Genomic DNA, 16,926 nt, shown 5'->3' on the forward strand with positions numbered 1-16,926 from the left:
AAGACTGCATGAAGCTAGAATTTTTTTTGTTGTTGTTTACGAGCAGATGCTCTGTTCTTTCTTTTGATGTTTTGTATGTTCAGATATTCATACAACAAAATCAATACAAATTAATACCTAAGAGGGACATAGTAATATACTTAAAGTATGATGTAAAGTTCACTTAAAGAAAACTTATGAGTATACTTGCAGTATAAAACTACTAAACTAGTAGTTTACTGAAACTATACTTCAAAGTGTACTAAAAATGCTACAAGTATTTATTTGGTAAACTATCCGTAAGTTCACTTTTAGTGTAGTTGCAGTACAAACCAAAACATATGAACTAGTTGTGTACTCAAAGTTTACTACTGTTACACTTAAAGTATACTTAAATGTATACTTTTATATACCAGAAAGTGGACCAATTTAGTCCCAATGAGTACTGAAAATAGTACACTTACAAGCATACTGCTAGTACACTGACATTTGTACACTTACTAGACAAAGTATACTTAATTATATACTTGAAATCTACTTAAGTATACTTAATGAAATAAACTTGATGTATACTTCTTTTTGGTAAGAGATGCTAATAAGTAACTAGTTAATAGTGAGAATTGTTCCCTATACTAAAGTGTTACCAAAGTGTTTGCTAATTTACAACTTACCGGTAAACACTTAGTTCACAGTGCTTGTTCAACCAGCGAACATGTTGACCCTGTAACAACTTTCCTATCAACCAGTCCAGGTTAAGGGTTAACATATGTAAGAGGTGGCATTAGGGTTTGAATGTCAATCATAAATGTTTCCCTCTGGTCTAATTCTAGTTCTATTTAATAGCTTGGTTTGCAGTTGAGGATATGCTTAGGACTGTGTTTGTTTGACAGGACAAACATATGTTGATCATGGAAGCATACTATAAAAGTAGTATACTTCAAGTTTATTTTATGAAGTATACTTCAGTAAAGTTCAAGTGTATTGTTTAGTATACTTTATGTAGTAAGTATACAACATGTAAGTGTACTATTTCAATACTCCTTGGGACTAAGTATTTAGTCCCAAGGAGTATATATATAGTATATATTCTAGTATATAAAATATACTTTTAAGTATACTTTAAGTATAACAGTAGTAAACTTTAAGTACACAACTTTTTTACATCAATGTTTTTAGCTTGTACTGCAACTATACTAAAAGTGAACTTATAGGTATACTGATAGTTTACTCATTAAATACTTGTAGTAGCATTCTTAGTACACTCTGAAGTATAGTCTCTCTTTAAGTGAACTTTACATCATACTTAAAGTATACTACTATGTCCCTATCTAGGTATTAATTTGTATATATTTTGTTATATGAATATCTGAACATAAAAAAAAACATTAAAAAAATCTGCTTTTTATTCTAGCTTCATGCATTCAGTCATTATTACCTCTTCATTGGTCGACATTTTATTCCATAACGTTTCACCGTTTTGATGCTGTTTTATGTCTGATGATCCTGTTAGATTACTTGTGGAAGCATCTGTTGTTTCGGTTTCTTCTTCACTTGTGTTTTTTGGGAAATTCTGTACAGAAGATCTGTAATAGCGCCTCCCACCGTATAACAATGAAAACACTGATTCTAGAAGCACAAGTATAGCTCAAATATATTTAGACTTTTTGTAAGTACAAATCAAGTATACTTAAATGTCATTTTAAGTATATTTCTGAGAAGTACATAAAAAGTAGACTAAAAGTATACTTTTCTTTTTTAGTTTAAAAGAAGTATACTGATAGCACACTTGAATAAACTTCTTTTTCATAAGGGTTGGCCAATTCATTTCTCATGTTTTCAACAATTCTGTTTTTAGCCATAGGTCTTCAAACCTCCTCTTGAGGACCCACTGTCCTCCAACCGTAATCAAACACACTTAAACCGGCTGAACAAGGTCTTGAGGATCACTTGAAAATCACAGGCCAGGTGTGCAGAAGGAGGTTGAAAATTAAATTTGCAGGACAGTGGGTCTCCAACAGCAGGGTTGAAGACATAGGCTTTCAACATCCCCTAATGTAATCTCAAACTTACTAAATGTCTTTGTAAGCTTTTGGTTCTGCATGGTAGCATATAATATAATAACTTTTTTTTTTTTATTACTTAAAATTCATTTCAATTAATGTCATTTATACGTTAGTGTCTCTAAAACATTTCCATCGAGTGCTGAATTGGAGAGCTTTCAGTTTCTTCTCAGGTTCCATACTCTCAGTGCTAGCACTTTGATTAGCATTGCACAGTTGCTTGGTAGCAGCACACCACAATGAGACCCCCTACTTCTGTAATAACAGTAAATGTGGTAAAGGTGAACACTCTCTCTCTCTGTCTGAGCAGAGGGGTCTAACAACCACAGGAGTGAGCAACAGAAGCCCCTTTACCCTTCTGTCTCTCTCCATTCCTCTTTTTCCTAGACACTTCAGGAGGTTTGTAATTTAAAGAACGCAAGTCTCAGCCAATGACGACCAATTAGAGATATAGTGTTCACATCCCACGCGGGTTCTGTCTTGTGTCTTCACACAAGGGATGTGAGCACTTATCTAAAGTGGCCAGCAACAGAGCTTTGCTGTTTATGCTGCAGATCCTGTGGCACAGAACATAGAGTGCTCTTGACTGCATTGTCATTTCTAACAGTGAGATTTTAGACAGAAACAGGTCTGTAGTGTACAGGTGCTAAAGAGTAACTAAACACAGCCATGTACACATTGTGGCAAAATATTTAGTTAAGTTATTCATTCACTGGCAACTGAATTCTACAGCTGTATGTAGCCTAAAAGTAGCAACGCTTATTTGTAGTGCATTAAATATTGCATTGTTGTCTATCTTCAAAACTGTCTTACAACAGTGTGAGCTTTGGCAAAATTCAAACACACTATCATCGCACTTTCATGCGTTCTGAGTCATTTACACTGTTAAAGAGTTGGCTTCTCATACTACACAAGGGCAAGGTTTCAAAAAACATTTCTGGACATATGATGGAGTATTTCTGTGCCAAATATACTCCTGCTAGGGTTTAAGTTTCAGAAAGTTTCATTTATTTTAATTTTTTTCGAGCATGGCTCTTCATGACGTCATTAAGGCAGAATTCCTTGTATTGGCACTGAGGGAAAAATAACCTTGTTCAGCTTCCCAAAGAATCCAGTGTTATGTGAAGAGTTTTGCAAGCGAGTTTGTTTGTTTCCACCATTTCGGTGATGAATGCTTTATAAACAAGACCCAGTTTGACGCTGGATTTGCACATCGTTTGGATACTCAAAGATAAAGCGGTCCCAGTGATAAAAGGTCCCGTCATAGGAACTGCAGTTGCTAAAGAAAACTGCACCAAATTACTGTATTTTGTTGGCAGTCGGCATGTAAGCGCTCGTGACTCTTTAGCTTCACCCACGGCACGCCTCCAGGAGCTCGGCCGTTTTCGGAGAAAAACATAAAGGTGTATCTTTCTTTTAGAAATCTGATCAAACTAAAGACATTAAGGATATTAAGGATGCAATGCTACTCTATAGGTACTCAAAATGAACATGACATTGTCCAAGACTGTGTGTTTTTGTCCCCTTTAACTTCACACAGATTAATTGTAGTATATATTTTTAATATAGCTCAATATGTTACTCTTTGTTGCTCTCTTTAGTCCTGATTTAGTCCTGATTTCAATGTTGGGGAAATACATGAACAAAATTGGATGAATACTATAGAATTATGCAGCATTTTTGGTAAGTATTTAATTGGTGAGGTGTCAGTATACAGTATGGGATGATTTTACCCCAAAATTCAACATTTTGACACAAAATGATAATTAAATCCATGTTTTGCTGCCTGGAGTCCAGTTGTTTCTGTGAACTGCAGCGATCCATTTGCTTTATTATTTAGTATTTTTGTAAAAATATACCACAGATTTCTTGTCAAATATGTTTGTATGCTCAAATGTACAGTTACATGTTCCCTACTATAGATATATTTTGTGTGTGTGTGTGTGTGTGTGTGTGTGTGTGTGTGTGTGTTTTTTTTTTTTGTTTGTTTGTTTTTTTGCGGCATTCATACTGAAAACCAGCTTTCTCAGAGCCCCTCTCTCTCTCAGTACCTATGTGTCTATAGGTACTCTTCTGGGATTTCCAGGCTGTTTATATGTTGTTAAATAACATGAAACTGAATGTTTATGCCACCATCATTATTATTTTTCTAAGTTTCTGATAAGAACGAGGCAGGAGAGGAGTCTCAAGAGTCTCCACTTATGTATAGCACATATAAAATTAGCTTCACCGGAAGTTTACGAGCTGGCTTATCATTATGCCGAAGTTCTAAAGAACGCTCCGTGCATATGGTCAATTGCCCAGTGTAGTGATGGGGACACAAAACTGTGAAGCGGCACTGCATTTTAAATCTCTTGTCAATTTGATGTTCATTCTGGACAAATTTGCCTGCTGGTCTCTATCCATCATGGCTTCCTAATGATTTCCATGCACATCACAGTGCCCCTGTCCCAAATGTTACAGAAAGCCTTTGTGGTCATCCTCTGAGTCCACACTTTCATGATGTAATGCCACTCAGAAGTACACACTGAGGGCTAATAATGGTCACTTATGAGCACCCTTCTGAAACCTAAAATGACAAACAGGATGTCTTATGGCAAGACTATTCCATACTGTGACTGCAGAGCTATGACCTGCAGAGTTTAGTTCTAACTATTCAAACACTTGATTAGCTGTTTCTGAAGTGTTGAATTAGGGCTGAAATGGCATTTTTCAGGTTGTGTCCCTCTAGGAATGGAATTGAGCACTGCCCTACAGTCCTATGGATTTAACACACATGTTGTGACCCTTGTAAGTCCATTTGGGGCAGGGCTTATGGCTCATCTTCACCGATAGTTGGTGAGAGTTCTGATGCATCATCAAGGTGGATACTACACATTGGTAGAGGAGATTTCCTTGACCTTCTCAAATGTAGCTTGACTGCAGTTAAGCTATGTTTAATTATGAGCTACAGTTTCATACTCCAACATAATATTAAGGTGGCCCACTATGAGCAAGACTGGACACCCTTGTACAGAGACTAATACAAACGAGCGTAGCTGCACACAGCATGAGTGGAGGGCCTATTTATTAGAGGCCTTTATTAAAGAGAAGTTCCTGTTTGTGTGTGTACATTTGTTAGTACCCCTACGAACCCTTTAAGCCACAGAAAGCTTACTGGCGCAGTGCCGTGTCGGCCATTAAGCGAGTATCTTTTAGTCGCTGTTGGCACTTGTGCCTCTTTGGTGCTGAGAGACCCTGCAGAAGACAGTCAATCTGTAGAAGACATTAAAAGAGAGAGAAAGGGATGTGGATCTCATATAAGAGCGGGCATCAAAGGTAGCACAGTAGGCGCAAGGGTGGCAGAGGAAATAGGTCACTCCCAGAACAGTGCCTCTTTTCTCAAGCTTTCTCAAGATAAGCCTTTTGTGTCAGTGATGTCGCGAAACTCTTTACTAAAAGAGCTACGCTAAACACTGACGACATCATTTAAGAAAAGTGATGCTAAAAGAAGATACTAAAAGGGGAGAGAAAAATTAGGCTCAGATGTCACTGTTAGCCATGAAGGGAAAAAAGACACCATCTATGGATCATTTCAGGAACGGATCGATGCCAATGATCTGAGCAAGGTTCAGCAAGTGACTATTCATAGCCGAGAGCTGAGACAGGACTAAAGAGCGCCATGCTATTATTATGAAGGCTTTCAGGAGCTGTCTGGGGGCTGATGTCTCTCTCTTTTAACTTCATTAACTGCCCCTTGTGTTTATTTGTTGTTGTCTGGCTGTCTCTTCAGTTTGAAGGACACCATCTAAATTAGCAAGGATACTAATTGGAACTCCCACATGTGCCAAACTCCACACACACACACACATACTTCCTTTCCCTTCTCTCAGCACCTGTGGCGCCACCTCCCTGTGGAGAGAACAAGCTCACACGTAATTTAATTATCAGTCTGGGTGTGTGTTTGTGCATACGTCTATCCTGGCACTGAAGTTAATAATTGTCACTCATGTTAGCAGGAGCTTGGCACCTTGAAAACAATCATGAGACCTTATCCACTGTTGGTAATAGATGGAAGACTCACAAACAAGCCCGCTATTCATTTGCCATGGGCTGTCGAAATGAGCCCATTATCAATGGGATGTGCATCAGACGGGAACAACAGGAAACCAATGGATGTTCTGCATTAAAAGACTGAATACCAACAACTTAATTATATATGTGACCATGGACCACAAAACCAGTCATAAGGGTCAATTTTTTGAAATTGAGATTATATATCATCTGAAAGCCGAATAAATAAGCTTTCTATTGACATGTGGTTTGTTAGATAGGACAGTGTTTGGCCGAGATACAACTATTTGAAAATATGGAATCGGAGGGTGCAAAAAAAAAAAAAAAAATCTAAATATTGAGAAAAACCTAACTTCCAAATGAAGTTCTTAACAATGCATATTACTAATCAAAAAATAAGTTTTGATATATTTACTGTAGGAAATTTACAAAATATCTTCATGGAACATGATCTTTACTTAATATCCTAATGATTTTTGGCATAAAAGAAAAATCAATCATTTTGACCCATACAGTGTATTTTTGGCTACTGCTACTAATATACCCGTGCTACTTATGACTGGTTTTGTGGTCCAGGGTCACATATGTATGAGTGTGTGTGTGTGTGTGTACCTGGTATTCCCTACTTTACATCCCACAAGTCCCCACAAGTTTACCAATTCCAGTAAATTTTGACCTTGTGGGTTATAACAAGCTTGTAAATCATATTGAAATCTTATAGAATCAAGTGTTTTGAAAATCTAAAATAGAGTTTTGTGTGAAGGGTGTGAAGGTTTAGGGGATAGAAAATAGAGTTTGTACAGTATAAAAAAAAAAATTACATCTGTGGAATGACCCCACAAAAAAAATGTAAACTATTATGTGTGTGTGTGTGTGTGTGTGTGTGTGTGTGTGTGTGTGTGTGTGTGTTCGTGTGTGTTCACGCATTCCCACAGTTTTATCTTATTTAGAATAAAGTTTTGAAAGCACACCATTCTTACTGACAATATTGCCACCTGCTGGATGACTGATGGATTGCTTCAGCTAATTAATATACTCTGTGTTCTCTATTCCATTCTATTTTATTTTATTTTCATATTTGTTTTCTAATGTTTTTGTTTAATTTTACTATTTGCTGTTCTATTGTTTGTTGCTATTTTCCAACTTAAACTTAGTTATTTTCACTCCTCCTAAAGCTTTAACTCTACAAACTCCAAACTCAGCCCAGATCTTCAGACTGCCCTGGTGAAAGAACCAGCATATGCTGGTATGTATGTTTTGATGCTGGGATGCTGGTTAGGTATGTTTTGTTGCTGGTTTAAGCTGGTCCTTTGCTGGTTTATGCTGGTCCTTGACCAGCAACATGACCAGCTTAAACCAGCATCAAAACATACCTAACCAGCATATGCTGTTTTTTGTTGTTGTTGTTGTTTTCACCAGGGTGATCTGACCGGGCGTGCTATATCTTTTCTAACTGATCGGACTTACGATTTTCCTAAAAATGACCATTAAAACTGGGAAAAATCCCATAGACTTACATTCTATCTATCTATCTATCTTGGTAATCATACTAGAAACATGTTAGCAACTTACAAATCATACTAGAATCATGTTAGAAACATGCTAACAACTTGCTAATCATGCTAGCAGCATGCTAGCAACTTGGTAACAATGTTAGCAACATGTTAGTTACATGTTAACTATGTTAGTAACATGCTAACAACATGATATCTATTTTTTTCTGAGACTGTATTACCCTCAAAACATTCAAACCTCATAAAAATGTAACCTTAACTATTTTAAACTTAAAACTATTTCAGACTGAAAACCATCAAACTTAAAACTCTTTAAAATTTGTAAACTTTTTCAAACTTTCTGAAAGTTTGTCTTGATGAACTGTTTGATCTAGTTTAATTTGCTGTTTATTCTAATTATATTCTGTTTCTAAACTTTTTTAACATTGTACTGTCTTCTGTTATATTGTATCTATTCCGTCTTTATGTTCTTCATGTGTTCCAGCTATCTAATCTAATTACCTCTGTTTTCTGTTGTATTCTGTTTTTCTTTTGTTCTGTTTTCTACTGTGCTCTATTCCATTATATTTTATTACAATTTTTTTTCTTCCATGTTTTTTTATACTCAGAGGTATTGGTGTGGAGAATAAGCCAGAACTGCAACGTGTGTTGGAGCAAAGGAAAAGAGAGCAGATGATAAAACAGAGAAAGCAGGAGGAGGAGGCCAGGAGGAAAATCTCTCCATTGGAACAGGAGCTTCTCAAGCGACACCAGAAACTAGAGGAGGTAGAAACCATACAATCACACAGTGTGTGATACAGACCTGGACTAATGAGGGTCAATATCCTCTTTTAGTATCTCAGAGCTCCTAACATAGTAAACACTCTTTATTGCGGTTACATATGTCACCAACCAAATATGCACCAAATAATGCCTCTGTCGGTCTTTCTGTGTACTTTAGCTGGAGAAGGAGCAGGCACGACTGGAGGACAGCAACTGCAGCGCTCCGGAATTCATAAAAGTGAAGGAGAACCTGAGACGAACGTCGTTTACAAGTTCTGGAGAGAAGGAGGTGTAAACAAAGCCTGGATCCATGTGTGTTTGTGCACGGCCAGTAACATAGAGACCTGCCGCAGCTGCTAAACACCACCCACAAGACTCTGCTTCTCTACTTCCTGTCTCTCACCAACAACACAGTCACCTCTCTCTGTAGCAGGTTCAGAGTGGGCAGAGATAAGGACAAGACCCAAAGGGTCTCCGCTACACCTTCACATCATAAGGAGGTTGATGGAGACTGCAAGGAGTGTTGCTGTTTTTATTTTATTTTTTCCTGCTTTGGGTTTGTCTTGAAGGGTTAAAGATTGACTGGCCAGGATGCTTATGAGTTAGTGTGTATGCATGGATGGACAGCTGTTCTGGTTCTGTCACATTAGATGAAAAAGTGAAAACAAGGTACAGGGATTAGTTTCAGAGTGAAAAAAAAAGCCCAGTCTATTTCTCTCTAAATGACAGGCGGAACTTTTGGAAGGCGGCAATTAGGTAAACATATCAGTATTATAGACAAATTGTTGCTTATCAAACCGCCAAATATTTGTTCATTGCCTAATTTTAAACATTGTCTCTTATACTTAACAATCAGCACTTGTCACTTTTAAATGAAAATATAAGAACTATGATTATTTTCAGGTTTCATCACCCTTGATTTGCAGCGTAACTCTGACATTACATAAATGTTTAATGTTTAATAACGTAAGCATTAAACATTGATCATCACTACAACGATGTCTAAAACGATGACACACTTTTACACGAAGCTAACCATTTAATTTAACACATCAGAAAGTTAAACCTGTGTTAAAATAGGGGAGTTTCTGGTTTGTGCTTACTCCAGTGCCTTTGTTAAAGTAATGCAACAGGATGGGCTGCCTGACTGTTACTGTGGTTCAATATATGTTGCATAGAATTGTGTTCACAGTCATATCTTTATGAAATGTTCCCTAATAAAACTGTTTTACTTTGTTTGGGTTTTCAAAGCACAAAGTAAAATTGAAATAATATGTCATTTTCTGGCTCCTGAAGCCATTGGATAATATAACATGCAATGCGTTACGTTAGTTTATGTTAATTTAATTCTCATGTTGTTGCAGTCAAAATCATGAAACAAATAGAGTTGGCTACTTACATTTGTAGCTTTAGATGTGACCTTTTGACTGTTATAAACACAAAACTTACACAATAAAGAAAAAGTACACATGCTTCATATAAATAAAGATATTAGTAGTACTTTAATTTTTTTCATTTTCATATTTTCCTGTTAGTAGAGAATTAGTTGGAATTCATCCATTCAAACCAATATAAGAAATTCTACATTTGCAAAACATACTTGCTGAGAAAACCATTTGATCCATGTACATGCACCAACAAGTTAACAATAAGCTATCAAGTTTAGCTCCGTTCTATTTAGATACTGCCAGCTCCGTGCCTGCAGAGCTAGCTATACAGACTTCCCGATTGTGGAATTTCACAAACCTCTAAAGTGAAACAGTAGAGAATAGTGTGTGTGTGTGGTGCATTTTAAGTAGATGGTCTAAAAGTGAAGTGGCGTGATGATACAGGAGGTCACAGGGCATGGATTTGGGGTTATCATGCTCGGTTTCACTTTAATGGGTCCTCGGTAGTTTTTTTTTTTTTTTTTCCCCCACTGATGGAAAGTCTCCATCTTGCCCTTCATCCAGCTTCTCGATAGCTTCTTAATTAGAGGAACAGGTAACACTATACCCCGAATCACAAGACCCTTTGTCCACAAAAACACGCTATCCACCTCTAATCTGTTTAATCCCTAAGAATCTTCAGGATCCGATTTGTTGTGCTCTAGTAAACAAGGGCTAAATTGTTTGACGTGAGGCAGTTGCGAACCTGAACTGAACGATGGCACACCTGAACTGCAGGCAACACAACAGCCTGAACATGAACACAGTGTTTCAGGGAGATGCTACAGGTGTAAACGCAAACCACGCCAATACACAATGCTATGAATTATTTATGTGATTCATGTTCATTTAAAATGTTATTAATGATCAAATACAACATGTACACTAAAAAGAAAAAAAAAAAGAAAAAAAAAAAAAAAGGATGATAATCAAATAAGCACATTCATCCTGCACTAAGATCACATGCAGAAGGGGGAGAAAGAGGATTGTTATTTCACTTTTTACTACGGTGAATATCTAATAGTAGTTTTATATTTGAAGGATAGTTGATGTTTTGAAAAAAAAAAAAAAAATTTAAATAATAATATTATTTATTTTTTTATATCATTTTATTTTATTTTTATTTTTACCAAATAGCAGTGCATGTTGTCACACATCAAACCACTGATTACAGGATGTTAAGCAAAATATAGGCAATTCTGAAACACAAAACATACAGTAGGATACAAAAAAAAAAAAAAAAAAAAACAAGCGGATATAATTGCATAACTGTACAAAATTCTATAATTAAAATTACATCTAAAACACATATAATATCATACCTCAAAGTTCAAAAGACTGGCTTAATGTGTCCCTCTGTGGTTTTATTACATTCACATGTTTGTCCAGCAGCTATTAATATATATGAATGTTTGCCCTTTGCTGAAATATAGCCCTCATGACAACTTCCTCATTTGACAACCTGCTTTTGTCTCCCCATAAAGTGAATAAATTTTACTTCTTGAAATCGAGCCTAGAAATGTAACCACATATGGAAAATTTAATTAAATATAATGGAATGTTAATGAAACTAAAAAAAAACTGTCAGTGACACATCTTCAGATAAAACCTGCTAAAATCTCTCTCTCGCTGCCTTGGCTTGTGACCAGTGTTTACTTTCTTATAGTTACCGATAACATCTTAAGATGCACAGTGTGCCCAGTGTTGGCTAAACTATGCTTTGGTTTGTGTAAATGTACGTTCCTGTTTTGGTGTTTTGGCCCAGTTTCATCTGACGGGGCGGATGCTGAAGACCACACCCCCCCCTGAAACGAATGCTGGTGCTGTTGATGCTGTTGTGGGAGGGGCTTGATTCTCAGGTGAGCTACAAAGCAGCAGGTCTCTCAGCTCAGAGGTGAGATAAGACATGGGGCCACGCGGACAGGTGATACTAACGCTACTCGTCCTGGTGTTTGTGACCTACATCTGCGAGGCAGGTATGGAAAGCTTGCGCTGCTGACTTTTCCTTTATATGTTTTGCTTTTACTATCTATTTCCTTGTTTCTGCTAATGAACTAACAGGTTTTGTCATTAATATTATACTAATTTTCTGTTGTTGTTGTTTTTTTTTTCTATATTTTCGATATATTTATTCTTTATGTTAGATTGAATATTATATTTTAAGATTTTTTTTCAGAATATCCTGTTCAGGACAGCATTTAATCTGTTGGTTGCAATAGTTATTAACAATGTTAATATATGAATTATGATTAACAAAAGTGAAGGAATGTAGACATACACAATTAACTTTTTAACTATCAGCAGAATGCATCAGATTTATATAAAACTAAGCTTTACATGTGCAGTTTCCCCCCTTTATAGAGTGTAGAAGGTTCCCTACGATAATCTGCTCATTAAAATGTGCTGTTTTATTTCAGCACTGCTCCGAAAGTCTTCCGCGGTGGACTTTCTGAGGTCTGGGAGAGAGAAGCGTGCAGTGAGATGTCAACACGGAGGCTGTAGCTCTGAAGACAGTGAGACAGAAGAACTACTTGAGGCCAACTCAGACTACGTGAGTTGAGTACAAATGTGCAAAATCTCACAGCATCTTTCTTGGACAGTATTTCACCTAGTGGGCACCAATATTTATATTTTGAGTAGCAAACTTCCCAAACCTTTTAATACTATAATAAAGGTGGTTTAGTGAGACAATAAGGTCTTAAGGCTTTGAACTCTGTTTTACTGACAGATGTCATTTTAGATCATTTTTGTTGCTTATGGAAGTGAAAAGCACTTCATGAAAACTTCTTATCTATTTTCTCTCATCAGGAGCAGGACAACTCAAAGATGTTCTTTAATGGTGGATCACAAGTAGGGGTGCACACGGTAAGACTCCCAAGATACAGTATGAATTATGTTTATGTTTTGTACCCCATTGGTAAACATACTTCATTCAAGATGTTCCCTTAAAAGAAGTCTTAAAATCCTTTTTATTTTCTCTTCCCATGTACATCTATTAACCTCTTTGAATATTTTGGGAAACAAGACAAAATGTTTATTATGAATATTATTGCAGTGTTGCAAAATGTGTGATCCTTTACTGACAATGTTCCCTGGGAGAAAGACTGTACTGTACGTCCAGTGCTCGTTCACATGTCTCAGTTATTAAGATGTAAAGTGGACCGTAACTCGATCCAGCCATTGGGGGCTTCTCTGAACTTCTTCCTTATCTATCTGCCCACCTCTCAGAGGCCTGACGGAGAGCCACAGGAAGAGGGCTCGGGTATGTAGCCCTGTGGCGCAAGGCTTCAGGGCTGTGAGATTCCACACAGAAAGACAGAGAAAGCCTGGGGGAAACTCGAGGCTTCCACTGCATCACAGGATACAAGTACAGGTGCTCCAGACATGGAATAATGTCAGATACTATAATAATATCATAGAATGTGCATAGAGGATAGAGTCCTGAAGTGTGAATAAATTTCTCATGTAACTCAAAATAGATGCGTTGATGCCAACTTTGGTGCTTTTTTTAAAGAATGCTGCTGAAAGCCTTTACCTGTTGTACAACCTGTTATGACACTATAGTCATGGTGCTGAATTGACAAATTAATTAATTTTAGAGAACAGTATTTAGATACTATACAAATATGAATGAACCTCAATATACACTTTATACCTTCACTAACAAAAGTTCAAAGGTACCTCAATGCTATTATGTAACATACAAAATAAATAAATAAATCTGCTACATAAACAAAAACTCATGTTTCAATTTCCTTGTAATTTCCATGTTTTGAGGTTGCCATGCAAATACAGTACGTCATGATTTTTTTTTTTTTTTTTTTTTTTTTTTTTGACGCTTTTTACACTACCATGAAGTCAATGCAATGATTTTCTTTGAACTGCCTTGCTATACCATTTAATGCCATGGTACAGTATATGAATATGCTAATCAGTCAGAACTATGGTATATTTCAAAATACCAAGGTATTACCATCTAACACAATCATGTTTAGGTTTGTGTTGCTGATAATGTCAGCTTATCAAAACACATACAGCACAACCTGTAGTATTAGTCATACTGGATTTATTTTACAGTGTGGAGAATAAAATTATCAGTGCTGATTACTTTTCCCAGTTTTCTTAACTTAAAACTGCTTCCTGCTGAATTCTTCTTAGTGCAAATGATACGTGACGTCCTGTTGTAATGAAAATAACTTCTTAGAAATACTGCATTTTTTCTGTCTTTTCCTTGTCTAAATGTCTACATAGGCTCTAAGTTTGCTGACATGCTAATGTGTGTAAACTGCTCAAGTTCTTGCTGGAACATTTCATTCAGAAAACTGTTTTACTGTTTTAAATATCTTATGTACCAATAATATTACATTACATTATATATATTTATATATATATATATATATGCTAAGCTTTAACTGTCTTCATATGGTATTTAAAGTGTTTCTGCTGCCACCTGCTGGCTGTAATTCATATGACACAACTGCATTCCACAGGTTGTGCGACATGCAGCGTAAAAGGGGGACAAACGTTTTAAGGAAAGAAATATTTACCGATTTGGTATCTATACCTGCTCTAAGTGATAAACAAGGACAATGTCTTCTCCTACCTAAGCAGGAATGTTTAAGGATGTCAACAGATAATGCTTTTCATTAACAGGAATACCTTAGAGAACCTCGGCACACCTGACACCACATCCTGCGACTGTGTGTGGCGTCCCTGGCGGCAAGTTGCTAGGCGATGCCAGGCATGTAAACATGGTGAGGTGTCAGCTATACCGTGGGAGACGAAATGCTTCAGTGATTTGAGGAACCAGAAGGCAGGAGGGCAAGCCGGGGCCATATGAACGAATTTCAGGAGGAAATGGAACACCCTGGAGCCCCACAATAAAACAGCAATACAAACTGCAGAAAGGTTTCTGTATACTAACCTTCTGCCAAATTACACACATGCTGAAATAGGACAGGCTAAAAGGGAAAATTGAGTACATACTATAACAGATGTGGGTTATTGTGTGTCTATGTGAAGAAACAGAAACTGGAAAGTTTGCAATGGTAGTTTTATGAGACAAAAACAAGATTCTGACATTTTAAAGTGAACTGTAAAATAAGAAACAATGCAAAACCTGAAATAAAAAATATAATCCACCTGGATGCTATTTGTTCTAATAAATGGAGCATGAAGGTATAGCTTTCCAAGACATAGCTGTAGCCTTTCCAAGACATGGCTATAGACACTAAAATGTTTTACAGATGTTTGTAAATCCACCATGTTAGTTCTGTGCTAATCTGTACCATTTTTTTCTTTATTGCTTTTGTAAATGTAATAAAAAATATTTTACATGCAGTAAAATTTTAGACATTAAGAAAGTTTAGACATATTTACACACACACACACACACACAAGATAAATAAACACAACTCTCTAAATTAAACATGCAATGTGATGAGGTCATAAGACAGGAGTTTGTATATCTACCACATTAGTTCTACACTATTCTGTTTTAAACCAGCCACACTCTACAGGTTTTCCCTCATAAATTTATTACTCTTATAAAAATAACATATTCTATATGCAGCAAAATGTGAAATATTTAAAAAGCTTGTAGGCATTTTTACACAAACTTAAATTATAAATGCAAAATAACTATATAAATTCCAAAAATGATTACTGAACACCACTAAATGAAACTATTGTTTGAAATGTTCATCTTCACATTGTGTAATTTTTCAAATGTATATATATATATATATATATATATATAGCATATATATAGCATTTGAAAAATTATGTATCATTATTATATATCTGATTAACAGAAGGCGTCATTGATCTGAGCTTATGCACCTCAGATTTTGAGTAAACATTGTCAAAATTATCCACACATAATGTTTTTTTTCTTCCTCAATCAAAATCTGATGTGCATAATAAATACAAAACCTCCATGAAGTAAAAGAAAACAAGAACAAAAAGATTTACCCCAGTGTATAGTGATAGTATTTGTGAGCGGGAAGACCAAATTAGGCAAAGGATTTTCAGCACAGCACAAGGATTAAATAATAGGTAAACAGTATTGTGCAGTATGCTGTAAACAGAACACTGGTTTTCTATCTCAAACACAGATACTGCTATTTTGAATGCAATTGAATAAATCAGACTTTTTGTTTGGTGTAAACAGTATTTATGCAGCATGCCATGTGTCATAATGACACTGGTCTTTACTTGTCTCATTTACATTTTTACATTTCAGAGAAGTCGGCATAATGGCGAGACACCTACAGGTGGCAGTAAAGCTCAGGATAAACACCAAAATATGTTCATACTCTGTAGTCCACCGTCTTAGATACAATGAGTCATGATCTAAATGAGATCTCATTGCAACTGAAAACAAATGTGCTGAAATTTTGTGCAGATAATTTGAGATGGCATTGGGCACTTCAGCCTGAAGTAAGACTGTGTCTTTAGCATGAAATAAAAGCATGACAGCCGTGTGTATATCTGCAGCTAGATCCAATGAATAAGCCGCGTGGCTGATCAAAGTTTGGGTATCTTGGTCCAGCGTGAATGTCTATTTTGTGCATTAGATCTGAGCTTCAGGAATCTAAATTCCTCTGAAGCCTGTGCAGACTGGATTAGACATGAACAAACGATGGACTTTACCGTCCTGACACAAGAGTTAACAGTGGATTATCCAAAAACTGTTATTTGGCCTAGGCTTTATGCTTAATTTTTTATTTTTTTTCATATTTCAAGTAAAACATATTTTCATCCAAACGGACAAGCAAGTCAGTCAAAACACTGAAGGTCGTCTTGCAAAACACCTTTACTTCCATTTCAGTTGCCGTGTCTCAAAACATACTGAGCAGCCTAACAAGCCATTACAGGTGTGCTCCTGCAAAAACCAAAATTTGTGTTTTTGACCAAAATTTGTGTAAACGTTACATGCATTCATTCAGAAAATCTTCACAACTTTGTGGTGTTTTCTAAGGGACACCTCAATGAGCCCCTAATGGGGTAATTTAGAAATGTTATTCCTCTGGGTTTGTGCTGTCCCGTAGGGTAATAAATGTTCTGCGTGTCATTACATGTGATGCACTAACGGTTTGCTTGAGGGTACACTTACCTGACAGCTTAGAG

General features: G+C 36.4%; 1 protein-coding gene across 3 annotated transcripts in view; it reads left to right on the forward strand.

Annotated features, from left to right (window-relative positions):
* Positions 1–9,875, forward strand: part of si:ch211-236d3.4 (actin-associated protein FAM107A) — a 33,633-nt gene extending 23,758 nt beyond the window's left edge. For all 3 annotated transcript variants that reach the window (XM_051123186.1, XM_051123185.1, XM_051123188.1), the window contains 2 exons: positions 8,215–8,371; positions 8,547–9,875. In XM_051123186.1, the coding sequence (XP_050979143.1) occupies positions 8,215–8,371; positions 8,547–8,663 (274 nt within the window). In that variant the 3' untranslated portion in view covers positions 8,664–9,875. The remainder of the gene's footprint in view (positions 1–8,214; positions 8,372–8,546) is intronic.
* The last annotated feature ends 7,051 nt before the right edge of the window (positions 9,876–16,926 follow it).

This window comes from Labeo rohita, chromosome 11 (assembly GCF_022985175.1).
Source record: "Labeo rohita strain BAU-BD-2019 chromosome 11, IGBB_LRoh.1.0, whole genome shotgun sequence".
NCBI classification, from domain to species: domain Eukaryota; kingdom Metazoa; phylum Chordata; class Actinopteri; order Cypriniformes; family Cyprinidae; genus Labeo; species Labeo rohita.